Source organism: Gracilinanus agilis, chromosome 2 (genome assembly GCF_016433145.1).
Source record: "Gracilinanus agilis isolate LMUSP501 chromosome 2, AgileGrace, whole genome shotgun sequence".
In the NCBI taxonomy this organism is placed as follows: Eukaryota; Metazoa; Chordata; class Mammalia; order Didelphimorphia; family Didelphidae; genus Gracilinanus; species Gracilinanus agilis.
Window position 1 is genome coordinate 367,988,380 of NC_058131.1, and position 27,926 is coordinate 368,016,305.

The following is a 27,926-nucleotide window of genomic DNA, read 5'->3' on the forward strand; positions in this document are numbered from 1 at the left end:
TCATATTCTTGATCCAGAGCAGACCCAATCCAAAACCGTTTCAATGACTGTAGGAACTCTGAAGTAAAAGAAGAATTCCAATGAGTATTCTCAACACCAAGATTTGAAGTCCAGCAAATCAAAATAAGCAGGCTAACTCTGATATGAGTTCTCAGAGGAACCAGTCAATGGGGCTCTGGGTTTAGCATACTGGGGTGATTCTAAACCCGTGTATACAGGATATCCATTTGCTCTGCCCTTTAACACTTGAAGAACCCCAGAGGGAACAAAAATTCAGTATATGAAAAAAAAGCTGTCTCTTATTTTTAAACAAAAGTAACAAGCACAATTAAGGAACAGTCTAATATAAAACTTGCTATTGCAGCCATGATGACAAGGGTCAGCAGATTTAATTGAGGTGCCCTGTGTATAATGACCTGAATGATTCAAGCACATCTGTGCTATGTCTCTTAGCACTGGTGTGCTGACTTGCTAGGGAACAATGCTGCATTATTTCAGACATTCTACTGGATAGCAATTATAAGTATTGTGGTCAAAAATGAGAGAAGAAGGAAGAAGATCTGTGGAAGTGACATGTTCACCTACATCTGTTGTCTTTTCCCTTTCAGAACCTGCTCACCTGCCAATCCTACAAAGACTGATTATTTTATCTGGACCCCTCTTCTGAAGTCAAAGGGCTCATAGTTCTCTTCTTTAAATCATCTGGGTTCCACAGACCTGGTTAACTTTGTACCAACATAAACAAGAGCAAGACTAGACGGCTGAAACTATTCTCTGAATCCCCTTTGCAGCTTTTTTCCAGTCCTGGTCACGCCCCACTGGCTTGTATGAGGCTATTTGGGAAGACAAGTTTCCATCACTGAAAAAAGGGAAGGAACATGAAGGAGAACAATGGCCCCAGAGGAGGAATTTCTGTTTGACACGAACAGATGTGCTACCCCAGGAACATCATGTCATTTCAAAAGAGCAAACACCCCAGTTGTTTGTTACACTGCCTATTTACACTCCATGCAGAAGAAGCACACTTAAGAGACTGGCTGTACCACACCTGAGCTTACCCCTACTGGGGAGATGAACTGGATATTCCAAATGTAACCTATTCTATTAGGAATTCATTTGTGGTCCCCGAGATCGCTTCTATTGTACTTTCCTGGTCTGTGTGAAACAGAATGACAGATTTCCTCCAGGATCTGAGTAATCTGATTCTATCGATACCCAGACCACCAGCAACTTCTTGGATGTTGGATGGTTGACTATTAGAGTAACTCAAGTGTTTATCTAATTAGCAATTAGCTCTGTGATGAAAAAATATTTTCCAACTCCAGAAATAACATTAGAAATAGTCATAGAGTAAAACCTATAAGCCAGGGATGGCCAACATAGCAACCCACACTATCAGGAGAGTATTTCTTCTCCGTCACCTCTGCTGGCTGTGTTTGGCATCTGGGGCTTGGTCACCAGATGCTGCTCGAATGACTTAATGCGACGTGTCAAGGAGAAGCTTGCAATCCATAGACCTTCAAAGAAGGCTCGATGGCCCAGCAAAGCATGAAAGTGAGACCCGTACTCCTGAAGCGGAACAGTCTGGATTCAGTGGACTTTGTGAAACAGCCCCACCACCGCAGAAGCAAATCCCAGCAAGTCCGCTTCAAGGAAGATGGAGCTGGTAAGAATCACGCTGGCCTGGCAGAGATTGATGTCCAAACAGACCAAGACTCCACCCTGATGGGGAAGGTACAGGCACCCCGGCACCATCACCTGCCCAACTACTCTCTCTCCTTCCCTGGGTCCCAGAAAGGGGAGAGCATTCGGAACATTGCAATTCAAACATCCCCCAGCCTTAGGAAGCACTTCCCTGTTTTTAAAAGGAAAAAACTCACAGCCAGCAAGTCACTAGTGGAAATGCCCACAGGGTCTAAAAACTCCATCCAAGTCAATGGCAATCTCTCAGAGCAGGACATCATGTCTTCTGATCTTGCTTATTTACGGATCACTAGGCATTTGGATGATGTACCTCACAGAGGTAAGAAAGCACATCCATTTTTTCCCAGAGTGTCCAAGGCACAAAGCAATGGGCCTGTCAGCATCTGCTTTGAAGCAAATGCTCTGGGACCCTCAGAAAAGGTGACGACTTCTATACAAGTTCCTGATGATATATGTCATAGCCCTCCATGGGGTACCAAAGCCCCCACTTACAGCATGGACAGGCCTGTGGAATTAAGCAACTCAATACATCCTTGTGCTAATATGTGCCCAGGGGATGTGAATGGCAGGCTGCCATCTAGTTCAGAAAGGCCCTCCTCCTGCTTGAGTACTGCCAGCGGTGCTCACTCCTTGCCTGGCAGAGATAAAACGGACCCTGAATTGCTTTTGCCCAAAGACACATCTGGCATTAAAGAGCCGGCTCCTTTATCACCTCCATCAAAGGGAACTTGCACTCCTTCACCTCCACAGACCCATAGCTCCTCACCTTGTTTCCTTGGGGAGCACAGACAGGCAGCCCCTCCTGAAACTGCTTCTGACTGTGCTACACCAGCTAATGATCACAAGGACCTAATATCATTGACAACTAGCAACATGACAAAATCTGCTCCCGAGTGTCGGGAGGAGATGGAAAAAAATTCCAGCCACGCAGATCCTTTGGAGTTTAAAAATTGTCTAGGAAGCTTTCACCTCCAGTCTTCTCTCCCAAGGAGTGAAAGCCAACCTCAAACCAACAAAGAGATTAAAGGAATTAATCAAATTCACCTGGCACATGGTGAACTGTGTGACCTCCAAGGGAGACTGCAATCCGTGGAGGAATCCCTGCACTCAAACCAAGAGAAGATTAAAGTCCTTTTGAACGTAATTCAAGACTTGGAAAAAGCCAGAGCCCTCACTGAAGGGTAGGATCAGTTTTGGTATTAAAAAGTTTGTTAAAATTGCATCAAAAAGAAATCCACTTAGAGTAATGGGTTTTAACTGTTTAAAAAAATAAGTCTTAGTAATTCTCAAGGTGTTGTTTTCCTAAACCATTGATCCTAGAAAATTTCAATCCCTGAATAAACTTAAGTAATACAAAACTAGATAGTATATCTTACAACAGTGGGATTTATTTGATACTGAGTCATGGGGGAGTGGGAGGATCATATTGGTTTCCTTAATATTCTCCTCTCAAGGTTTCCTAATAATCTCCTTCCATTGAGAATGAAAAGGAGCTAGACTTGATAGGGTCCAGATTTCATGATCTTTATACAAGTACAATTATATTATACAAATACAATCTGTATGGCACAGTGGAAAGAGAACAGGATTTAAAGTCAGAGGCCATGGGCTAAAACCCCAGTTTTCTTATTTACTATCTGTTTGACCTTGGACAAATCTGTTTACCTCTTAGGACTTTACTTTTTCATTTGCAAAATGAGGGGGAGGAACTAAGATGATCTCTAATGCCTCTTCCAGTTTTTAATTTATGATCATCTATGCGTGTTGAGTCTACAGATAAATCAAAGAGACAGGAAATGGGAAAATAGAACACTTTTCTCTTCCCCACCCCCAAATATTAGTTATGCATGTTTGAATAGGTTTAAACTAGCATTGAATTAAAGGGCACTGAACTTTGGTAACCTATGATCACTCAATGGATCAACGAAAACATAATTAAAAAGCCAATTGAGGTGGGTTTAAGGGATAGTATGTATGTGGGGGAAGATTCTTTCTTGGAAAATTCAATAAAGATATTGTATAAACAGAACAGATCTAGAAGAATAGTATTTGAAGGAAAAGTCATCTATTTCCCTCTCTGTACCTCCCACTTGCACAAAGATCTAGCTCTAGGGCCAAATTAAGGCAGTAATGGCCACTTGAGGTAAGCATCTGTTCCTTTAAGTCAGAATCAATAATATCTTGGAATTGGGGGTGACAATGTGGTACATTAGATAGAAAGTATAGCCACCTAGATTTAATCTCCATGATTCCTCTACCTTTGATATATGACTAAGCAAGATACAATCTCCCTCAGTTTTCTTCACTAAGAATTGGAACTGAGAATACCTGTCTCACCTAACTCACAAGGCTGATGTGAGGATCAAAGAAAAAATCTATATAGATGTGAATATATTCTTTATAAGTTAATAGTATAAAAACATAAGTTTGTCTTAGTCTATTTTGTTTTCTTCATACTTTTTGGTCTTGAGCCACCCACTTTTACCTTAGTCTCACCAATTAAGGCAGGCAGGGTATTGTGCTTTATGAATTGAGCAAGTGGGAAAAGCAACTGGGGGCTCTGTCCATAAATTCACCTGGCAAAATGCTTTGTGTTGCAGGCGTAACTTCTACCGAACTGGCCAGGACCTCAACAACTGCAGCACTTGTCAGAACACAGCATGCATCATATACAGGTACCTCTTTGCAACTCAGGTTGGTGGTTGGCACAGATAGAGCACAGAGGGCCAAGAAACCTTGACTCTCCCAATAAACTCTCCTTCCAGATGCCCAGAAGTCAGACTAGGAGAGTGTAGCTGTTGAATGCATGGGTTTTGAAAACTAGCGTGGGAAACTTCCAATGGCATAATCATATGCCATAGGAAGGTGAGAGCCTGCTGAGGCCCTATCATTCAAAATGCACACTGTCTGTAGGAGTCTTCTTGATTATGCTGTATAATACCCTGGCTGGGTACCAGTGGGTATGTACAGTGTTTCCTTTGGGAGTAAGGTTGGTGTCTCTAATGAAATGGATTTTATAAGAGACAAAAATCAATACTTCTCTAGCTGGGAGCTTGCTTTGAGAGGTAACTGAAATTAAAAGTTACCGATGAGTTCCCAGAAGTGAATCTCTGGAATCTAGTTTTCCTTGAAAATGTATAAACAAACTTCAGCGTTTTATTATCTTCCCACCCCCCTTCACTTAGAGCATACCAACCTAAGACTTAAGCAGGCTGAATCTCATGCGAATTGCTTTGCTTCATTAAATATCAGCATCTATGCAGCAGTTTCATGGGGCATCTTCTCACCAAAGGATCATGTAACCTGCCTTCTTGGGGTACATGCTAATCATACAGGAGCTTTAAAGAGCTTAGGGTTGGGGGACAGGGGAGAAGATGTAACTTGTTCATTATCTCTCTAGAAATCTGTCAACTTCAGATCACCAAGCTCAGCATTTTTATTGAATGACATAGAATTCCATAGAGTAGACAAACAGAGGAGGAAACTGAAGCCTAGAGAAGGGTTTGACTTGTCCAAGGTTAATCAAATAGTAAAACAACAGAGCCAAGATTTGAAGCCAAATGTCTTAACTCCAAATCTATTGCTCTTTCCATTATAGCAACCTAATTGTCTTACTCTAGATCAGGGGTCGGCAACGTATGGCTCTCTAGTCATATCCGGCTCTTTTGAGGGCCAGATATGGCTCTTTCTGCAGGAGCCATAAAGTCAATTTTTTTCAGGCACTGTTGTTACAGGAGCACGCACTGTGAGCACTGTATGGCTCTCACAAAATTACATTTTAAAAAATGTGGCATTTATTGCTCTCACGGCCAAAAAGGTTGCCGACCCCTGCACTAGATGTAAATGAAAATTTGAACTAAAGTATGGCCACCTTCATTAAAATCCTAGTTTGATGCTTAATCATGACATAGAGATGACCCCTATACTCTCAAAAGATATGTCAGAAGATCATAAGCTCCTGTGGGTCCTACAAAACTGCAAAATCTTTGGACATAAGCCCAGAGAGAGACTATATGTTTGTCATCTGAGAAATAGCTTATCTTTTGGAGATCATCAAATTTAGAGACCCAGTGAATCTCCGAGATCATCTAGTCCAACCTCCATATTTTACCAATGACTAAATAAAAAAAAAGAAAAGAAAATGAATTACCCAAGGTCTTATAGGGAGTAGGTGAGAAAACTAAGAATCAAAGTAAGGTCTTCTAATTCCAAACCTAGCACTATTTCTATTAACCAAACTATACATCTGTATTTGTTTTATTCTTCAAAACTGTCACTTCTTATGGCATAATGATATTTCATCACATTCATATACCACATAATTTATTCACTCATTCCCTAACTGATGGACACACAGGAAGTTTCTACTGTTTTGCTATTAAAAATAATGCTGTTAATTGTAAATAGATAATGTTTTCTCCCCTTCATTGAGATACTTGGAGTATATTCCTTGTGGTCAAATCCTAGGCAAAGTGAATAAAAAGTGTTGTTGCTTTGACTGCATAAAGACAAATTGCTTTCCAAAAGGATTATATTGCTGGGCATGGTGGTGCTAGTTTATAATCCCAGCTACCAGAAAGGCTAAGGCTCACATATCTCTGAGGATCAAGGGTTATTATCTGCAGTGAGCTAAACCAATCAGGTGTTTGTACTAAGTTCAGTATATATATGATGAGCCTTGGGGAGGAAGCCATTAGGTTCCCCTAAGGAAGGGCAAGCCAGAATAGGCTGAAAAACAGAGGTCAAAGCTTCCAGCTGTTTACAGTGGGATTGAGTTTATGGGTAGCCCCTGAACTTCTAGCCTGAGTAAGTAAGTCTTTAAATTTTCTCCCCCAAAATTCACTAATCCATAGTTCCACCAGCAGTATAAGATCATACATATTGCTTCAAAGTCTTACCAATGCTGAAATTACCATTTTAAGTCAACCTGCTAATTTAATGGATGTATAGTGGAATTTATGAGATTTATTTTTGTTTTTATCTATATTCCCCTTATTTTACAGAACTGAACAGTTCTTCAAGTGCTTATTGTTATATCTCATCTCAGAGAAAATCTACTTAACTTGCTATTAGAAATCTGCATCATTTCATTTTATATTTTTCATGCAACGATTTTATCAGAACTACAAAGAGTTAGAAGCTGTCCAATGATCCTCTCATAGACCCTTAAATCTGAAACTAGGGCAATGGCTAGACTTTTTTTATATTTCTGACAGGGGCCATACATAGTTAGAGTCTTCTAAACTACTAACAGAAACACTATCCTCTCTAGGTATTGAGAAGTAAAAAGAGTGGAAACTCAGTGAATTCAGTGTGCCATCCAAACAATAGATTTTAAACACAAAACTGGTAAAAGAGAGTGAAATAGAATAATGACCATTTTCATTCATTCATTGGGGTTAAAATACTTCCTGTAGGAAACCATAAGACTGTGTCCTTTCCTTTCCTTTTCTCTCCCTAAGGCTAAGTACCATAATTAGGGTGGGTTAGATGATATGATTTAAAGTCTAGATACCCAACGGGCAACTTACCTCACATGGTGAGTGGACATTTGAAATTTTAATAATAACATCCACAAAGTTTCCCTAATTAGTTAATACCTATCAACTAGTAGGACAATGAGATCTAACTACATGATTTTCATTACCAATAAGTCAATAAGTAGCCATTTTTTAAACCCTTACCTTCCTTCTTGGAGTCAATACTGTGTATTAGCTCCAAGGCAGAAGAGTGGTAAGGGCTAGGCAATGGGGGTCAAGTGACTTGCCCAGGGTCACACAGCTGGGAAGTGTCTGAGGCCACATTTGAACCCAGGACCTCCCGTCTCTAGGCCTGGCTCTCAATCGACTGAGCTACCCAGCTGCCCCTTAAATAGCTATTTATTAAGTGTTTACTATATGGCAGTCACTATGTTAAGACTAAGGATACAGAGAAAAAGCAAAAATAGTATTTGCCTTCAAGGAGTTTATATTCAAACAGAGGAGACAACATGCAAAAATAGACATATTAAAGATATCTACAAAGAATATGCAAGGTAATCATCTCTGAGGGGAAGACCAATGCAGAAACAAATAGCTAGAACCCAGATGTTGTACTAGAGCAGCTAGGTGGCACAGAGGATAGAGCTCTGGGTTTGGATTCAGGAAAAAGCCAAATTGAAATCAGACCTCAGATACTATGAGACCCTGGGCAAATCACTTAACCCTGTTTTCCTCAGTTTCCTCATCTGTAAAATGAACTCAAGAAGGAAATGACAAACTAGTCCAGTATCTTTGACCCAAAATTCCAAATGGAGTCACAAAAGTCAGACAAGACTGAAATAATTGAACAAGATGTCAGGCTTATGTAGAATTATATTATCACCTCTATTCAAAATGATCTCCAAATCCAGCTTTAATATAACCTTTATTCCAGTTTCACATCAATCAAAATCAATCCATCAAAAAGTATTGATTAAATGCTTATTATGTTTCACTCTATATTTTCTTCTTTTATCATTCATTTAAAAATTTTTCTGTTCCAAATTTTCTTCCTCCCCCTCTCATTGAGAAGACAATCAATATGACATCAATTATATATGTATGTATGCATATATATAATTATATATGTATATGTGGAGTCATTCAAAACATATTTCCATAATAGTGCTAAGCATTATATTAAGTACTAGAGGTAAAAAGAAAAGTAAAAATAGACCTTTAAGGAATTCACTTTCTAATGAGAGATAAAAGGTAATAATAATGTTCATACAAAATATAAACACAGTAGGTAGGAGGTAATCTCAGGGGAGAGATAATAGAATCTGTAGGGATTAGTAAAGACCTCAGGTAGAAGATGGATTTTGAGACTTGAAAGAAGCCATGAAACTAAGAGGAGGTAAAGGTGAGCCACCAGTCCAAAAGTACAGAAGAGAGGATGGAGTGGAGTGTGCAAGGAACAATAAGGAGGCCAGTGTAGCTAGATCCCATGGTCTGTGAGGAGGAATAAAGGATAGGAATATTGGAAAAGTAGGGAAGAGATAATGAGGGTCTTAACCTCCGAAGTTAAGTTATAAAGAGCTTAAAATGCAAAGCAGAGTATTTTATATTCATGCTAGAAGTAATGAAGTGGAATTTACCGAGTAGGAAAGTAGGGTGAAATGGTCAGACCTACATATTAGAAAAATCACCTCGGCATCTGAGTGGAGGAGGTTTAAGAAGGGAGAGATTAGTGGGCAGCTGGGTAGCTCAGTGGATTGAGAGTCAGGCCTAGAGACAGGAGGTCCTAGGTTCAAATCCGGCCTCAGACACTTCCCAGCTGTGTGATCCTGGGCAAGTCACTTGACCCCCATTGCCTACCCTTACCACTCTTCCACCTATAAGTCAATACACAGAAGTTAGGGGTTTAAAATTAAAAAAAAAAGGAGAAGGGAGAGATTTGAAGCAGGGACAATGATTCAAATACTCCAGCAATAGTTCAAGCAAGAGATGATAAGGGCCTGAGCTAGGATGGTGATGATGTGAATAGTGAGAATAAGTGAGGTAAATGAGAGTGAGGAGACCATGAACCTGGATGACTGGAAATGTGGTAGTACCCTCAACAGTGACTAGAGGAGTTTGAGATGAAAGATCATGGGCTCTGTTCTGGACATCTTGAATTTCAGATGCCTGTGAAATATTTAGTTCCAGAAGTCCAAAAGGCAATTGGTGATGTAGCTCAGAAGAGAAATGAGGTTATAGAGATCTGGGATTCATCTGCAAAGAGATGAGAATTGAACAAATGGGGGCACCAATTGAGATAGTATAAAATGAAAAATTAAGAGGGCCCAGGAAAGAGCCTTAAGAGACTTCCAGGGGAAATACCATAAATGAGGAACCTATGAAGGAAACCGAGAATGAGCAGTCATATAGGTAGGAAGAAAACCAGGAGAGAGATGGTGTTATGAAAACGTAACAATTGCTGGCTGGACAGCTCCATCTGACAATCTCAGAATCTTGAAATTCAACTTGTCGAAACAGAACTAATTATCTCTTCCCTCTCTCTTGAACTAACTTCTCCTTCTGTCATCCATATTTCTATAGAGGGTACCACATCCTCCTAAGTCAAATTTGTAAATCATCTTTGATTCTTCCCTTTCCTGTAGCCACTGTATCCAATCAGTTACCAAGGTGTATCTTTTCTGCCTCTACGTCTCTCTCTGATCTGCCCCTCACCTCTATTCTCAGGGTCACCCTAGGAAAGTTTTGATTCATTCTCTTAGTTAAGGCCCTCCTCATCTCATCCCTAAATTACTTTACAAGCCTCCAAATTATGCCCTTTGCTTCCAATCTCACCCCTTTCTCTCTCCATTCAGTTGTCAAAATGTTTCTAAGACATCGGTCTGACCATACCACACACCTGCTCAAATGCTTCATTAGAAAGAGCTAGGTAGTTCAATGGATGGAGAGTCAGGATCAGAGACAGGAGGTCTTGGGTTAAAATCTGTTCTCATACACTTCCTAGTTTTGTGACCCTGGGCAAATCACTTAACCCCAACTGCTTAGCTCTTCTTGCTCTTCTGCCTTGTAAACAATACACAATACTGATTTGAAAACAGAAGGTTAGGGTTTTTATTTTTAAAATTAAAAAAAAAAATTAAAGCCTCAGTGGCTCCCTATTGCCTTATCATCTAGGTCCAACTTATCTTTACTTCCCTTCACTTATTCCATGTTCTAGCCAGGCAAGTCTAATAGATATTCCCTGATCTCAACAGTCCATTTCCTCTTTCTCTCTTTGCCTCTATACAGGCCATCCTCCATTACCGTAGTACCTTCAGTTCAATTCAATTCAACAAATATTTAGTAAGGAGCTCATTCCTAGAAGACTGGTTACCAAGTGATACTTCCTGAGGGGTTACGACAGCTCATGAACCCTTCTGTTAAAGCATGGAAAGCTTACTATCCATGTATCAGTAGAGGGAATACCCACATCAAATGAAATATTTTCTCTATCATTTTCTTTTGTTTCTGGTTTTCTGTCTGTCTCTATGTCTCTCTCTCTCCATCCCCATTCCTGATCCTTGACATGATTAACACAGTCTGTAGACCAAGGAATGGTCCTAATCTTCAAGCATACCTTTTTACAAATTCTTTTTCGAATTCTGCATAAGTAGCAGCATGCAATAAGATGATAAAGCCTTGGGACTAGAAAGTGGTGGTGCAAGTTAACATATTTAATCTGTTGCTAACTTGCATTGTGCCCTTGGCCAACTCATTTCCCTTCTCTGGGATCTGCTTTGTTCATTTTACACTGAGAGGAGTGAACTTGTATGACTCCTAAACTTCTTCCCAGTTCTTTCATTCAATGAGCACAGTGAGTCAGTGGCTTAATTCATGATCTCCCTCATTACCATTCAGAACAACACTATTTTTAAAGTCCCCTCTGTCCCAGAATTTGAGCCACTGCAAAGAAGGGGCAATTAACTTGATGAAAAGAAAGTGATCAGAACAAAATACCATCACCTCAGCAGTGGGATGAGAAGAACTGTCATTTTTACATTTCAAATGACTTCAAACCTTGTGTCACATCCTGGAAAGTAATTTCTTACAAACTAATGAATAAGTGATGAGAAAATGCTTCCTTGGGTCTCGTTAAGCAATGGTCCCCATAATGATGAATGGCTATGGGTACACATTGCAAGACCCAAGGAACATGCAGACATGATGGATTTCTTTGGGGGTCTGTTGCTGGTAAACTAACAATTCGGGAAGCTTATTACTTATTCTTTGATCAGAACTGCAAAGGAACAGTCATTGGACTTTAGTTGCAAAAACTGTAATATCTTTAAAGTGGAGAGGAAAGAGGATTTTTTTTCCTCTCTATATCTTCCATCTGTTTTTTAAGTTTCTGAGATTCACAAGATCTCACAAAGTGTCTAATTTAATCTGCACCTAAATGAGAGCCTTCTTTAAAATATTACCAAGTGGATTTTTTAGTCTCTGCCAAGAACGTCAGTGATTGGTGGCAATCTCCAGAAGTAGTATATTCCATTTTTGAACAAACTCAATTTCTAAGAACTTTTACTTTATAGTGAGCTTATTCTCGTCCTCCTCATCTCCATTTCTTGGCTTTCCTGGTTTCCTTAAAGTGCCAGCTTAATTCCCACTTCCTGAAAGAAACTTTCCCCAATTCCCCTTACTTTCCCCAATTTATCTTGCCCAAATCTTGTGTGTGTGTGTATAGTTGTTGGCACATTATCTTCTTCATTAGACTGTGTGTTCCCTGAGGGCAGCGGCAGTTTTTTGCCTTTCTATGTATCCTCAGAGCTTAGCACAGTGCCTGGCACATAGGAGGATCTATAATACTTTGTGACTGATGGTAACTTTCACAAATTGCTATTAATTCTGCTCTCTTGGGCCAAGCAACAGAATTTTAAACCTCTTGTGCGGAAAAAGGCCTTTAAATATTTAAAGAGTACTTGAGGCTATCATTTACTGACTATCCTTAAATGAGATCATATTTGCAATGGGTTAAGCCCATTGGCTGGGTGTATAGTAGGCAATTAATAAATGCATTTCTCCTTCCTGTAAGTCTTCTCCAAGTTAAGTATTTTAGTATCTTTGCCATTTTGTTCACCCTTTTCTGGATGTTTCATTGACAGTGTTTCAGACTGTCAATGATGCTGCTAAAATGTAGCATGTAAAACTGTATATATAATGTGGTTTAACCAGTGATTAGGGACAATACCCCAGAGTAGTATATCCCACTTTTGGAGGATATGTGCAAACGTGGGTGACTAACTTAAAATATCCATAGTGCCAGGCAACTCTTAAAGAAGCCAAGTCAGTGAGTTCCAACTGATCTGCCTCACAGAGGGACTTTCCTCATTGGAAGTTCCCTATAGCAATGAAATTACAAGTCTAATCCAGTTTGTAAAAAAAAAAAAATAAAATAGATAAAAGATTGGATTAGCTTTTGGGAATTGCTATATCTTATCTAATTATGCAGTTCTGGGGTTTTTTGTTTTGTCCTTTTTTTTTTCAACTGTTTGTGCAAGTGAGTCTTGCAGAGTTGCCTCGGGGCACTTAAAGGCTGTAATTTGCCCAGGGTCCCACAGTCAGTATGTACCAAAGTTGAGACTGGAGCTCTTCCAGACTTCAAGGCTGACTCTGACATTGTGCTGACTCTCATCAAGCTTAATAAGGTATGAAACAGAATGTGCACTGCATTCCCAAGATTCACTTTGAGGACGATAAGGCATTGTTTTCCTAGGAGTTTCTCGGTGAAATGGAAATAGTCATGGAAGGGTAATAGTTTAGCCATTACCCACTAATAAAATTTTAAAGGGGACATTAATTTCTCAGGCTACTTTCCAACAAAAATGGCTCCCTGAGAGCAGTGTCCTGAGGGAATGTGACAAAGGGTAAATAAAATTTTTCATAAGCAAAGGGTAAGGTGGGTATTGTAGGTGGTATCAGCCCAGGAGTGGCATGGAGGATATTGAGGATGGGGATATTGAACAGAAAGGTAAGTTTGCTGAAACTCTGCCTATCTGACATCATTTCCAAGGATTTAGTGATGTCCTCCCTTAGTCCCATGCTGCTATTAGCACTGTTTGATTTTAAAAATGCCTATTTTATAGTTTTATCACTACTATTAATAATAAATATTTATATAGCACTTTGAGGTTTGCAAAATGATAGACAGACAGACAGACAGATAGGTAAGTAGGTAGGTAGGTAGAAAGAGATTCTTATTTGTTCCTCACAATAGCTTGATGAAGTAGGTAATACTTACAAGTTCCATTTTACATAGCGGGAAACTGAGGCTGAAAGAGGTCAAGTGACCTACGGTGATACATCTAAAAATAAAACTGTTTGAGGCAGTATTCGAACTCTAGGTCCAATACTCTTATCTATTCTACTACCTAGTTACCTTAAAAAAAAAAGAAATATTTCTTTCTAAGGAATTACCAAGAAAGTTATATAATTCTGCCTGACTTTGGCTGAATAGATGTGCTTTAAAAGTCCTAACTTGACAGTGGAAGTAAGGGCAGAGACAGAGAAGAAAGAAAGAAAGAAAAAAAAAAAACAAGAGGAAATTGCCAACTGAGCAAACTTGTGTCCTGGTCCTCCCTGTGACCAAGTGAGAAGAGAAAATGAGGCTCCATAACTCCACACCAGGGGCCTCGGTTTGCATTATGCATGACTTCTGGGATTCATTTGTTGCCTCTTTTTTCTCCCACACTTCCTGGCTCCTCCAGCCTCATCTAAGCTCAAATACTGAAATGGAAATCCACCCTGACATTTCTCCTCCAATTAAGGTTAAGACCAATTAAATCCTAATTTTGCTCCCCAATCAAGAGTCCAAATGCTAAGAAAGGCCCATGGCAAATCCCTTAGGATCAATTAAAAACATCTGAACAAAAGAATTGATGCAAAAAAAAAAAATGCTGACCACCATCTCCCACCCACCTCCACTGCAGAAAAAATGTTCATAAATGTGACTGAACAAAGAAATGTGTATGGAGTAAAATGACTGCATCATTCCATAGAGCTCTGAAGAATGCAGGAACCTCTCATTTTCTCAGGCTCTGTGGCCCAAGAACTGCTTCTTCATCCTTATTAGTTCATTCGCTGATAAGTTTAGAAGAACTGCAGAATCACATCATCTCAGAGCTTCAAGGGACCTCAGAGGCTAGCTAGTCCAAATTTGATCCTATCTAGGAGTTCTTTCTATAATATAATGGACAAATAGTCATTCAGCCTTCAGGTGACCTGCAGCCAAAAGAAGGCCCTTACTCCTCAAGGCATCACTCTTTTGGGCAGCTTAAATTTTTTAAACCCTTTTCTTCCATCTTAGAATCAATGCTTTGTATTTGTTCCAAGGCAGAAAAGCTGTAAGTCTAAGCAATGGGATTTAAGTGAATTTCCCAGGGTCACACGGCTAGGAAGTATCTGAGAACAGATTTGAATCCAGGATCTCTTATCTCCATACCTGGCTCTTTGCGCACTGAGTCACTTTGCTGTCTCCGAAGCTTTTTTACCTTGAATCTCAACCTGCCTCCCTGCAATGTTTACCTTTTGCTCCTAGTTATGCCCTGCATGGAATCAAGCAATAGGAGTCCTTTAAGATCTCTTGTATAGGACTGACCTTCAAATACTTTTATTTCCAAAGTCTTCTTTATTTGAGTCAAAATATTCCTACTTGCTTTAACTAATCATGGCCTCAATATCCTGAGTGCTTGCCAATGTGCTCCTAAAATGTGACACCTAAAGCATGATACTAGGCAAATACTATTTTCACATGTTCATTGAATTATACAATTATAACAACAACTAGAATTTATATAGCACATTAATGTTTTCAAAGTGCTTTATATATGTTATCTCATTTGATCCTTACAATAATCCTGTGAAGTAGTTGCTATTATCCCCATTTTATAGATGAAGAAACTGAAATAGGGAGATCAGGACTTGCCCAGGTTAACACAGCTAAAATGCCAGAAGCATAATTCAAACTCGGCCCTTTCAGACTCTAAGACCATTCTCTGTGCACCATTCTTTGTGCTCTCTACCATCTACCACAGCATCCTTTTTTTGCACATGGCAATAATTATGTTTTTTTATTTGGGACTGCCTCACATTGGCTCTGGTTTCAAGGACTCAAGAAGGAGATATCCCCTGGTCTTGGATCAAGGAACTAACTCCAAGTATACAAAAGGAAAGCAATAGATGGTTATAATATAGTTGAGGAAACTAAAGCAAAAGTTTAGGTACTAGATTGAAGTCACACAGTTAGGTGACACTCAGAGTGCTTGAGTTTCCTGTCTATTGTTCAGCTGCAGAGGCATTGGATCTCACTAATCCCTGTCTACCTTGAAGCCATTGCTAGCCAAAAAGATAAGCCATTTAGCTAGAAATGCAATATAAACATGTAGGTTCATGAGTTTAGCTACCAACTGTTAGCTTAAATTATTTAGCACTTTCCTTTTTGGTTTGTTCATGACTTTCCTTTAGCAAGGAGATGGATAGACCATGAGCCCTTCACCCCACCCGAATCACAGTTTTCTCCCTAGGTAGCAATGAAGTTCACAATGGAAACAAATCTCTTTCTAGTCATCATATACATATTTTTTGAAATCTTGTTTTGAGCTATGGAGCAACTAATATTTTATGCCTGGTGCAAGGAGTAAAAATGACAGCTATGCCAAACTGCATTCACATATATACCAAATAAAACAAACTAAAGTTACCTCCTGAAAGGCAGTATTGTATAACCATATAATGACTAGAGGGTGGACATCTGAATCAGGAAATCCTCAATTAAGCTTCTCCCCTGATAGATATGACTGTGTGACTATAAGCAAAACTTCACCTAACTCTCCAGGCCATAGACAACAAGTGATTGGATGAGTTGACAATCCACCCCCATGAAAGGAGATATGATGCTGGGAAACTGATGAAATTACTAATTTAAATCATCCCTAGCTCCCCAGTTTCCAAAAGTGATCTCCAAGGGAAGGAAGTTTAAGATTTGGAATAATGCAAATCATCAATATGGTGGTCATCACCCAAATTCCAGCCTTCATATTCTCTCATCTGAACTGTTCCAAAGCTTCTCAATTGGCCCCTGGTCTTCCATTTCACTTCTTCCCCATTTAATCTTCAAGACAGTTGTCAAATTGATGGTCCCAAAGCACAAATTTGAATATGTAACTCCCTTACTCAAAAGTTCATATGGCTCTCTCTCTTGCCTCCAGGATCAAATACAAATTCTCCTTTGGTATCTAAGCCCCTCATAAGCTGGAACTAGCTATTTTTCTGGACTTGAATCTCAACCTGCCTCCCTGAAATGTCTACCTTTTCCTCCTAGGTATGTCCTCTGGCTTGGACATTGCTTTTCTTCACATATCACACAGTCCAGCCAAGTTAGCCTCCTTGTTGTTCTACCTACAGAATATGCCATCTCTTAACTCCATGACTTTGCACAAGTTATCTGTTTGTCTGAATGTTACTCAGGATGTACTCTCTTCTCACTTCTGTTTCATAAATTTCCTTGCTTCTTTCCAGCTATAGCTCAGGTGCTTCCTGCTTTATGACATATATTTCCATACCTTTGCCCTTCCCACCAGCAGAAATTTATTTGTATTTATTATATATGCTTCATATTTTTTTAGCTGGGTGCATGCTGTTCTTTATACCCACAGAATATAAGCACCCTGAAGTAAGGAATGATTTCATTTTTTGTCTTTATATCCCTAGGAGAGCCTGTCGTTTAGTAGGTGCCTAATAAATGCTTGGTATATGAATGAATGATGCTACCAGGGACCATTGACTTTATTTCCTCTCTCTCGCAAATTGCCTTCTGTCCTTTCTTATCCCCTAAGTCAGAAGCAAAAAAAGTAGGATTTACAGCTCTGGAAATGTATAGGTAATAAAATAGATGGAACTCATTTCAATGCATTAATAGCTAAAGAGTTTGAAACATGACATAAATATTTAAGAAAAAGATTAACGGCATAGTACAGGGACGGCTGTTGGCATGAATGCCACAGATGACCACAAGAAGGCCCTCTTGCATATTCTCTCATCTTACTATCTACTTGACAACCCTAGAATCTTTTTTTTTTAACCCTTAATTTCGGTGTATTGTCTCATAGGTGGAAGAGTGGTAAGGGTGGGCAATGGGGGTCAAGTGACTTGCCCAGGGTCACACAGCTGGGAAATGGCTGAGGCCGGGTTTGAACCTAGGACCTCCTGTCTCCAGGCCGGACTCTCACTCCACTGAGCTACCCAGCTGCCCCCTACAACCCTAGAATCTTCCTCATCTTTCTGTTCTTTCTTCTTCTTTTGCCTTCTGCCTTGCCTTTTTAAGTCAGTATATATGACAAATATTCACTAAGGTAAAGGTGAAGAGAAAGGAAACAAGGATTTATATAAAACCTACTATGTGTCAGACACTGTGCTAAGAGCTTTACAAATGTTAACTCATTTTATCCTTACTCAGAACAGCCCTCGGAGCTATTGCTATCCCCATTTCATAGTTGAGGAAATTGAGGCAGTTAGCAGTTAAATGATTTGCCCCGGATTATACAACTAGTGTCTGGGAGAATTCAGATTTTCCTGACTGCCTCTGGGTACAAAGAGTGTTCTTTTCTGGGACAGGGAAGCTGGAGTTAACATGCCAACTTCTTAGCACAGAGTTCCAGTACTCAAACTGAAATTTATTACCAAGGGTGATGGAGATTTCTGAAGCTCAGTCTCCTGTTTATTTATGGGCTGAATGAACCTGTGAGTCTCAGAAGGCTCATCAGAATACAGATACCCTGGGAGGAAAGGATGAACTTGCCAGCCTCAAATGGCTTACAGTTGTGAAGCTGAAAATTATACTCTATAAATAATCAGGAAACTGGTCATTAGGCAAAAGTTTTAGGAACATTCTCCTTTCAGGCTGGAAGATATGTGTTTGGAGGAGGGGAAATCTCCCACTTTTCCAAACTGTAATTCTTCCCCAAAGGTTTGTGTTTTCAATAAAGTTTTGTTTTCCAAAGTGTCTGCAATTCATCAATATGGACAGAAACCAAACTACCCCCTTATATAGCCATTGATTCTTACAAGCTAATTTAGAAGAAAGTTCCCCAAGGTCAATAAATCTCAGAGCACCTGGGTACTAAAGTAATAGGTGCCATGGAAATGCACTGGCCAACTGGCAAGATAAAAAAGGGATGAGGAGGAATTTGGAAGATGTACTTCCTGCAGGGAGAGAGAACATATTAGTCATTTCTCAATCTACTCATGGGGAAGCTTCATTCCAAATAGTTTATTATTGTTACCTGGCTCCATTTCTCATTTTCAGAAATAGTGTACCCACCTCCTCTTGTATCTGCCTTTATCTCTGAGAGGACCCACAGTTTGTCCTGATAGCGCATAGAAAAACTGAACAAGGGCATCCAGAAAGGGCAAATGCTTAGAGGGACACAAAGTCCCATTATTATCCTCAGAAGAATAGGCTCTGGGTGTAGAAGTTCCCCTTCCATGTTGGTGAAGAGAAATATATGGTATTAAAATTTCCAGGAACTTGAATTTAAAAACCTATAGTCCTGTGTTTTAGAAAGTTTCACAAAAGAGGCTGGTTTTGACTGAAATAAAGTTATCTCCATCAGTTCTCCAAGCTTTAGTTCATGGTGGAATGGGCTTCTCAGGAACTCTGACTTGCTTTTATCTCTGTGCTGGAGCAGACTCCCTAAGCTTGGATTCTTCAAAAAAAATCCCATTTACAGTTGAAAATGATGTCCATTTTATCACCTTGCTTTCTCAGGGCACTAATTATCTTGGCCTGATTTGATCCAGTTTCCCTCCTGCTGCCTCTAAATCTCTTTGAATTTAAGTACAGGACAAATTACTGTCTTCCCCACTCCCCTCCCTTCACCAAATCAAATGCTAATACCTTTGCTATCTCCTTAGCCAGCTGATGGTGTGATGGGAATCCCAAATGTGACAATCTCACAGGGAAGTAACATCATAGTTGAGAGAGTCCTTTGGAAACTTGAAGGTGTTATATTAGGTAAACTAATTTTACTGTGGCAAACCTCTGATTCTAGTTTATTCCAGTATCCTTTCTTTTTTCAGAACATGTTCACTGTCCAGAACTCAAGTCTCTTCTTATTCTTCTGTCTTTTATATTCCAAGTCCTCTTTGCAGTTTGCTTTCCCACACTCTTCTTGCATGCCCAAGCCATGGGATTGTGGTTCATCCAACTGTGGAGAATTACACCTCTGCTTTCTAGAGCAATGACTGATTTATTGTGTATATATACAATAATGTATTACTTAAACTGTCTTGGGAGGTAATAGAAAGGATCAGCAAGGATTTCATTCACTCTCAGCTTGCATTCCGACCAGACTAAATAGCCCCTACCTCCACACCCCTTATACTAACCCTGCCATTCTCAAAGGGTTCAGGTTCTTAGAATATGAGAGTTGGAAGGAGCCTCAGAGGTCAGTGTAATCCAACTCAGTGATCATCAGCATCTAGAAAGCACTCTGTAATATTCATTGATGACAATGATGAATGTCAGGAGGGTTCAAAGCCCTTTGACCACAGGCAATCACATGGATCCAGGCTTAGCCAGCTTTGCACAAAGGTAAGAAGATGGCATGCACAATACAAATGATCTGTCTCAGGGATTTCTTAGAAACTTTATGGCTTTTTAAAGATCATTTCCATTCTATTTCTCTAACTCAAGCATCATCTATAATGAAATGTAAGATGCTAAGACAATGCTGTCTTGTGAATGGGAACTGGATATGGAATTAGGAAGACAATTTCAAGTCTTCTCATATACTTACTAGCTGTGTTACTCAGGGGAAGTCACTTGACCTCCTCTGGGAAAGTCATCTCCTCTTCATTTTCTTTGACTCCATAATGAAGGATTTTGATTTAATGGCTTCTAAGATCCCTTCCAAGGTAGCTAGATGGTGTAGTGCAGTGGTTCCCAAACTTTTTTGGCCTACCGCCCCCTTTCCAGAAAAAAATATTACTTAGCACCCCCTGTCACATACTATCACCGCCCCCTTACAGTTATTCACCACCCCCAAATGCACCTGTGGCCATTGCTATCTCCCTGGATCGCTGCAGCACCCACCAGGGGGCGACGGCACCCACTTTGGGAATCACTGGTATAGTGGATAGAGAGAAGGACATGGAGTCAGGAAAACCTGAGTTCCAATCTGCCTTCTGACATTTAGCTGTGTGACTCTGGGCAAGTTAATTAACCCTGTCTGTCTCAGTTTCCTCATCTGTTAAATGAACTGGAGAAAGAAATAACAAGCCACTCCAGTATTTCTACCAAGAAAACTCCAAATGGGGTCACAAAGAGATTCATACACAACCGAACAACAATAGAGATCCCTTCCATCTCAAAATCTATAATTCTTTGATACTAATTTTTCAAAGGTACTGCTTAGAAGAAATCTCTCTCTCTCTCTCATACCACTATCCAAAGCTTACTCAGAAATTACTGAAGAGGTTAGCAGTTCTCAGTCAAAGAACAAAAACAATGTAGGATGTTGGAAAGATAGTGGGACCTGAGGTAAAAAGGCCAAGTTTCAAATACCACCTGATATTTTACTAGTTGTGACCCTATCTAAGTCACTAAATCTCTCTTACTCAGTTTCTTCATCTGCAAAATGTGGATAATAATTATTCCTGTAATAAGTGTTGTGATGTAAATGAGGCCCACTTTGGGAATCACTGCTATAGAGCATGGTTTAGTGTTTATGGGACTAGCCTTAGTGTTGAGAAATCCTGGTTCCAATTATACCACTTATAATCAACAAACATTTATTAGAGAATAGATGAAATGGTAAATAGTAGATGGTCTTGAAGAGAGAAATCCCTGGATTTAAGTCCCATCTTTGACATAATCTGGTTATGAGATTCTGAGCAATTTACTTAATTTCTTAGGACACAAGGCAAATGTCTAAGGCACCAAATTGCAGAGTCAATGCCTAACTAGAAAGAATTTCCCCAAATGAGAATCTTCTTGATCATTGAAATCACAGTTATAGTCTCCCCACAATAAAAGAAATCTGAGAGAGATTTTACTAAATCATACATAAAAAACATTACCCTATATAGAAATAAATCTGCAATTAAAAAAAGTAGAACACAATATTGTTACACTGCTAATAGCTAGGAAAAATAGAATCCTATTGTCTACCTATACCTGCCTGAGAATACCCCTACAACAATTTATGCATTTAAAATATTAACCCTGAGAAGGGATCTATAGGCTTCACCTTACTGCCAAAGGGTTCCAGGACACAAGAAAGGTTAAGAACTTCTGCTCTAATCCAATATCCTAACTCCTGAGATTTTGTACCAGATCTCTCCTAAGTGGCACTGGGAATAGACTATTGGACCTGGAACCAGAAAGGTATGAGTTCAAATCTAGCTTTGGATAGCTGTATATAAACCTGGGCAATTCATATCATCTCTATTTGCCTCAGTTTCCTGACTGATTACATTGGGATAAAAACAACACCTATCTCCCAGGGTTGTTTTGAGAATCAAATGATATAATATTTGTAAAGCAGTCTAAAAACCTTGAAACACAATCTAAAATGTTAACTATTATTGTTGTTACCACTCCACTCAAGTTTCATTTTGCCACAAAACCTAGACTAAACTCAAACACTTTACTTTAGAGGAGACATCAAAGTCATGCTTTAATCTTGCAGAACAGAGAGCTCATTCTTTACACATAAAGGTTGACAAGAATACCTTAGGTGTGAAGATATTCCTATCAGGGTGACTGGAACACTCCCAACAGGGCATTGGGACCCTCAGAGCCTGCAGGTACCCTTTTGCAAAGACTTCTGATGCCAAGCCTTTCCAACTTTATAATACAGAGGTCTTGCCAGGACTTGATTCAGTCTAGCAGAGGTTGGTTGAATAAAGAGAGAGACCTGAATGGAGCCTGCTGCCATTCTCCACCCTCCCCACCCAGAACTTCAATGTGAGAAGCAAATGAAAGTAAAGATCCTGCTCTTCTTATAAAATCCGATCTGTGCTTCCCTTCAATTCAGCCAAATAAATAGCTGTTTTTCAAAGTGGGGGAAAAAACTGACAATTTCCCTTTATGTTAATAAAATTGCCTTGGCCCAAGAAAAAAATAATCAATTTCACAGAGCCACATGTGTTTCTCTCTAGTCTGTTATTTACCTAGCTTTGAAAAAGAAATTTACTTTCAATGCTTGTTAAATTATCAGAATCATGGAGAAGGAGGTATAATGGGGGTTATCTCTCAAAATTATTATTTTACACCATATTATATGTTATTATTTTATATTATATTATAAGTGATTATAATCATATCCTGCTGTGAAATCCCTTTGCATTACTGAAGGGTCAGTGTTTCCATAGAAACAGATTGCTTTCTTCCCTAAACTTGCAATGAGGGGATGAGTAGAAAATATCAATGACATTCATGGCAGAACCAAGAGGACAAAATAAAGAGGTGATGCTTGAGCCTTGTCACACACAAGAGGAGAAAGAGGGTGTTTGGTGGAGGAAGGACCAGGCAGGAACACTGTCTTGTTCTGATAAAGAATAGAGTTGGTGTCTCTCTACCAGTTCACTTATGCCCCAGAATCTAATAATTAGATTCTTGCCAGTCCAGGGTGAGTTAGATGGAGTGAAGAAAAGCTTAAGATGGCCCCTCGCCCTGCAGCCTGGGGATGATAATAATAGCATTGATACCTCACAAGCCTGGTGGGAGGATGAAATAAGATAATATATGCAAAGCACTTTGCAAACCTTAAGGCAGTAAAAATGCTAACTATTATTATTACCAAAGCCTTTAAGAATTTATGACTTTGATACAACCTAATTAAGGAGACAGGCATATAGAGCAGGTTGTTTTCTAAGAAAAAGGCAATATGATATGCTCATATGAACTAGATCCTCCAGTCCCTGCCACATAAAAAAGAACCACCTAATTAAACCATTTTTTGTCAGATTAATGAATTGCAACCTTTTGGTAAATTATGACATCCTAGGGTTTCAAATTCTCCAGTAACAATTGTTGATCAGAGAGGTTCATGAAGGGACTTATGAGAAAAAAAAAACTAGCCACATTCAGAGGAAGAACTGTGGGAGGAAAAACAGAAAAAACAACAGCTTGAACATATGGGCTGGTGGGGATATTATTGGGAATGTAGACACTAAACGATAACTCTAGTCCAACTATCAATAATATGAAATTAGGCCTTCATCAATTATACATATAAAACCCAGTGGAATTGTGCATTGGCTAAGTGGGGTTAGGGAGGTTTGGGGGAGAAGGAAAGAACATGAAATATGTAACTAGGAGCAAATATTCAAAATTAAAATTAAAAAAAGGAAAAAAAGAACATACTCGTGTACACATGCATGTAAAGTAATATCATGTGTGATGTAGTTGATAAAGGATCAGCTTTGAAGACAGGAGGACCTGCTCCTGACATGTATCAAGTTGTCAGTTAATCTCCCAGGGTCCCAGAAAAATCTCTAAGATTATAAGGGAAAAAATACTTCCCTGGTTGGCATTAGTAAATAAAATTTTTTCACCTAAATTATCTATCCTACTAGATAATTGATGGATAGATAGATGGACAGACACAAACAGATCGATTAATGAATGAATGGGTAGGTGGATGGATGGACGGATGGATGGATGGATGGATGGATGGACAAAGAGATAGAAAGTCAGATGAGTAGATAGATCTGTGTGAAGTTGTGATATCAAAACACATTCCCAGTCATATAAATCATGCATATGCTGTATTATACATGTGAGTACATGTATATAGGTATGTATGTATACACATATACACAAGACTAAGTACCTACAATAAAGCAGTATCTTATATAAAGTAAAGGAAACTCTGGTAAAGAAACGCTATGCATATTAGGTAGGTGTTCCATCAGTTACAGTCTTACAGATTTTCCTGCGGCATTGAGAGGTTATGTGACTTGCCCAGGTCTCACATAACTAGTAAGTGTCAGAGGCAGGATAAGAACCCAACTCTCTCTCTCTCTCTCTCTCTCTCTCTCTCTCTCTCTTTCTGACTCTCTCTCTGACTCTCTCGCTCTCGCTCTCTTTCCCCCTCTTTCCACCCCTCCACCGATCCATCCATCCATTCACTCATCCACTAATCTATCTGATCTATGATCTATCTGTCTAGCTATCTATCCATCTATCAATCTACCTAATATCTACCTATTCCGTGTTTCATAAACTATATATGTGTGTATATACATGTGTGTATATTCATATACACAGGCACATATGTTTACACATGTGTGTATCTGGGTACATATTCATGTGCAGGTATATATATATACATGGATACATATACATGCATCTGGCTGGATGGGGATGGAGACCAGGATCTCTCTGTTTCTGTCTCTCACTTATAATGTTAAGTGATGAAAGAGAAGGAGGAAGGTTCAATCCCAACCTCTGATACATATGGTGTGTATGTGTATGTATTCATATGTTTGTGTATGATGACAAAACATGTCTGTGACTAAACAAGTCTCTTAAGTCTTCAATACCCCAGGCTACTATTTAAGATTATGGGTCTTAAAGGTTCTAAGTTCTTTACCAGGAACTCACTATACCAATAAATTCACAAGCCCATTAAATATATATTCACACATACACACCTTTTTTCAGTACACATAAATACATATGTGTTTATGGACAAATACATTTATGTGTATATTGTTGTGAGAGAGCAGACATATAGCTGCCCAAGTAGAAGTTAGACAAATGTAGAAGAGATCATCCATTTATTTCCAGGGTGTCCCAAACAGAAATTCGAGGGAACACTGGTCTAAATGAAGACAATCTGGATTCACTTGGCACTCTTGATGTGAAATTTGTCTCTCTCCTTCCCAGGGAAAACAGGCAACCGCTCTGGAGAGTAGTACTATTTAAAGAGCCAGGGTATCTGTGAATGTGAAACTACTCTTTTTGAGACCCATGAGTGTTCACACTATTAGAGGGGGTGTGAACTAGAAAGATCAGCACCTTCCTGATGTAATTTCTCTCCTCAGTTCAGGTTAACATGAACAGAAACTTTTTTCTCTCCTCTAAATGTGTAAAGTAGGATGGAGGTGTAAGTTGAGGGGAGGACAGGACAGAAGGCAAGATCAGAAGAGGACAATGGCATATGTGCTGAGAGTTCAGGAATGGGTACTGTATCCTGAACTATTTGTACCTGCCCACTAGGAGAGACAACAGCAATGTCTGGATTCGTTCTCCTGGCCAGGACTTAAAAGTATTTTAGATATGGCTGGCCAGATTAATGAAGGTCATTTCATACTGTCTAACACAAAAGCCAGCAGAATCGTCAACATGGTGCAAGTGGCAGAGTTCGTCTCAGCTCTGCACTAAATACTTATGTGATCATAGGCAAATCACTTAACATCTCTGGGCCAAGTATAAAATATGTAAAATATGAAGGTTGAACTGGATGATCTCTGAAGCAGCTCCCAGCTCTTCATTTAAGATTCTATGAGAGTCCAGAGAATGAGTGTCAAAATGAGTAGAACAGATTAAACGTGCTATAGGAGAATATTGTTTAGAGAAAGAAATGAAGTGGCATTAGCTTAGTCACTAAGAAATACTGTTTTGTTTTTAATCTACCTCAGCCCTCAAAAGGGGACATTCCTGAGTCCCTCAAGCATGGGTCCATTCTCAGTCTTTTCACATCCAAACCCTTACCATATGCCTATGGCTCAATGTGGAAAAGCCAGGGTAAAGCAGAAAAGGAGAAAGAAAAAAGCCAAAGCGAAGATAATTTGGGTTTTAAAACCAGCTATTTAGAAGTATGGAAGGAAGAAAAGCCCATAGGCTGAAATGACATTAGTCCAGCCATCAAAAATACTTGTCCCTTTGATCTCCTTACAGGAGGAAGTTCTCACATTTCAGAATGCTAAGTGGCAGGCCGCTTTGATGACACTTTATTACTCATGCATGACTAGTATTAAGGCTTTTTTTGGGGGGAGGGAGGTTTCAGCAGCTAGTCCTTGAGTGCTAACTCTGATTCTGAAGGCTCAGTTTGAAAAGGAGAAATATGAGGCTACAGATCAGGGTAAACTATGATGACAGCCTCTTTTTAAGTCTTTGGCCATGTGTGAAAACCCTGTCTGATCAATGATGGAAGCAGGAGTATCTGAAAGCATGGCATATCACAAAGTAACAAGGAATGTCTTTCATATATTGCCATTTAAAACATTTCATTTTCCTACTCATTAGCAGAGAAAAAAATGTCATTTCCTCAACACATACTTCACAAATCCATCACATAGCCCAGAGTGAATTAAACACTTCCACTGACACCCCACATCCCACATCCCCTAAGACCCAACCATGGCTATAAGCTTAAGAGTTCTCCAGGCTGTTTCCTCATTTTTAAAAGGAGGGGTTTGGACTACACGACCTCTAAGTTTCCTTCCTGCTCTAGGTCTATGATCTGATGATTTCTTTATTTTTCCACCGTTGCCCTACACCCATCTCTAGAATCAAGTCACTTTTTTTTACTGCCCTCTATAAAACTCATATTCATTCTCATGTTCTCTCACGTTCTCATACACTGCTTTTTCTCATGCTGTTTTTCCTGCCTTGTTGGCCAAATCATTTCCTCGATACTTATTTTCCTATCCTTCAAAGTACAAGTCAGTTTCTACTTCCTCCATGAAGCTTCCCCTGACTATACGTTCACATACTGATCTTTCCTTTCCCTGACTTTCTTCTCTCTTCTTCCATAGAACATAGAACCTCAAGATCATTGTCCTAAAGCTGAAAGAGCCTTCAGAGGCTAACTAGTCCAATCCCTTCATTTTGCAAATGAGGAAACTGAGGTTAATTTATGACTCCAAGGTCATATAGACAGCATACTACAGAGGAACCTAGATTCTCAGATTCCATGGCCAGAGCTCTTTCCATTGTAGTCTCTACCATTCATTGGGATACTTTATTAAATATTGTCCTATATTATTAGAAATTGTTTCCTGAGCATATATCCTGAATCTCCAATCAATATGCCAGCTTCTCAAATATAGACATGATATCTTAGAATTATGTTGGCTCTTCATATTGCCTAGCAGAGTGCTGAAAGCGAAGCCTTAGGTATACATGGTAGGTGGGGTATAAATACTCCCTGGGTCAAATTTATTACTCTTTTCTCTACTTTTGTTTTATTTTGTTTTCAGTGTAGAATACGATTTTCGACAGCAAGAAGGGAGGTTCCATCAAGTCCTAAGTAGTCTGGACCAAGTAGAACCACCACCAGAGACAGCTCCACCACCAAAGTCGCCAGCAGAGCCTCCAGCTCCTGAAAAACAGGACTTACGGAGGAAAACCAAAAAGGTGAAGAAGAAATGTTTCTGGTGGATTTGAGCTTGTAAGAGCACTGCACTTCTCAAACGCCTTCCCAAGATGGGGAAGCCAAGTGCCAGGTCCTCTCCTGCTTGGTAGTCAAACCATTCAAAAGACCACCAAGGTCATCCTAAGAGGTGTGTACCACCACACGGACCTAATCAGAAATGTGGCAGGCAGACCTCAGCAGGTTTGGGACCAATCACCTAATGGGACTCAGTGGCAGAAGGAGCAGATCTCACTTGCTAAAGGTTTTACAGATACTCCAATTCTGACTTGCAGAACTTCCTTTCAAACATTTATTTTCATAAGGCAGGAAGAAGGTTGCCAGC

General features: G+C 39.5%; 2 protein-coding genes across 2 annotated transcripts in view; one reads left to right on the forward strand and one right to left on the reverse strand.

Moving 5' to 3' along the window:
• DOCK2 (dedicator of cytokinesis 2) overlaps positions 1 to 27,926 on the reverse strand; it is a 562,271-nt gene that overhangs the window by 235,029 nt on the left and 299,316 nt on the right. The window lies entirely within an intron of this gene.
• INSYN2B (inhibitory synaptic factor family member 2B) lies at positions 1,534 to 27,615 on the forward strand. The gene is made up of 3 exons (XM_044664456.1): positions 1,534 to 2,885; positions 4,305 to 4,379; positions 27,429 to 27,615. The coding sequence occupies exons 1-3, from the start codon at positions 1,534 to 1,536 to the stop codon at positions 27,613 to 27,615; spliced, it is 1,614 nt and encodes a 537-aa protein (XP_044520391.1).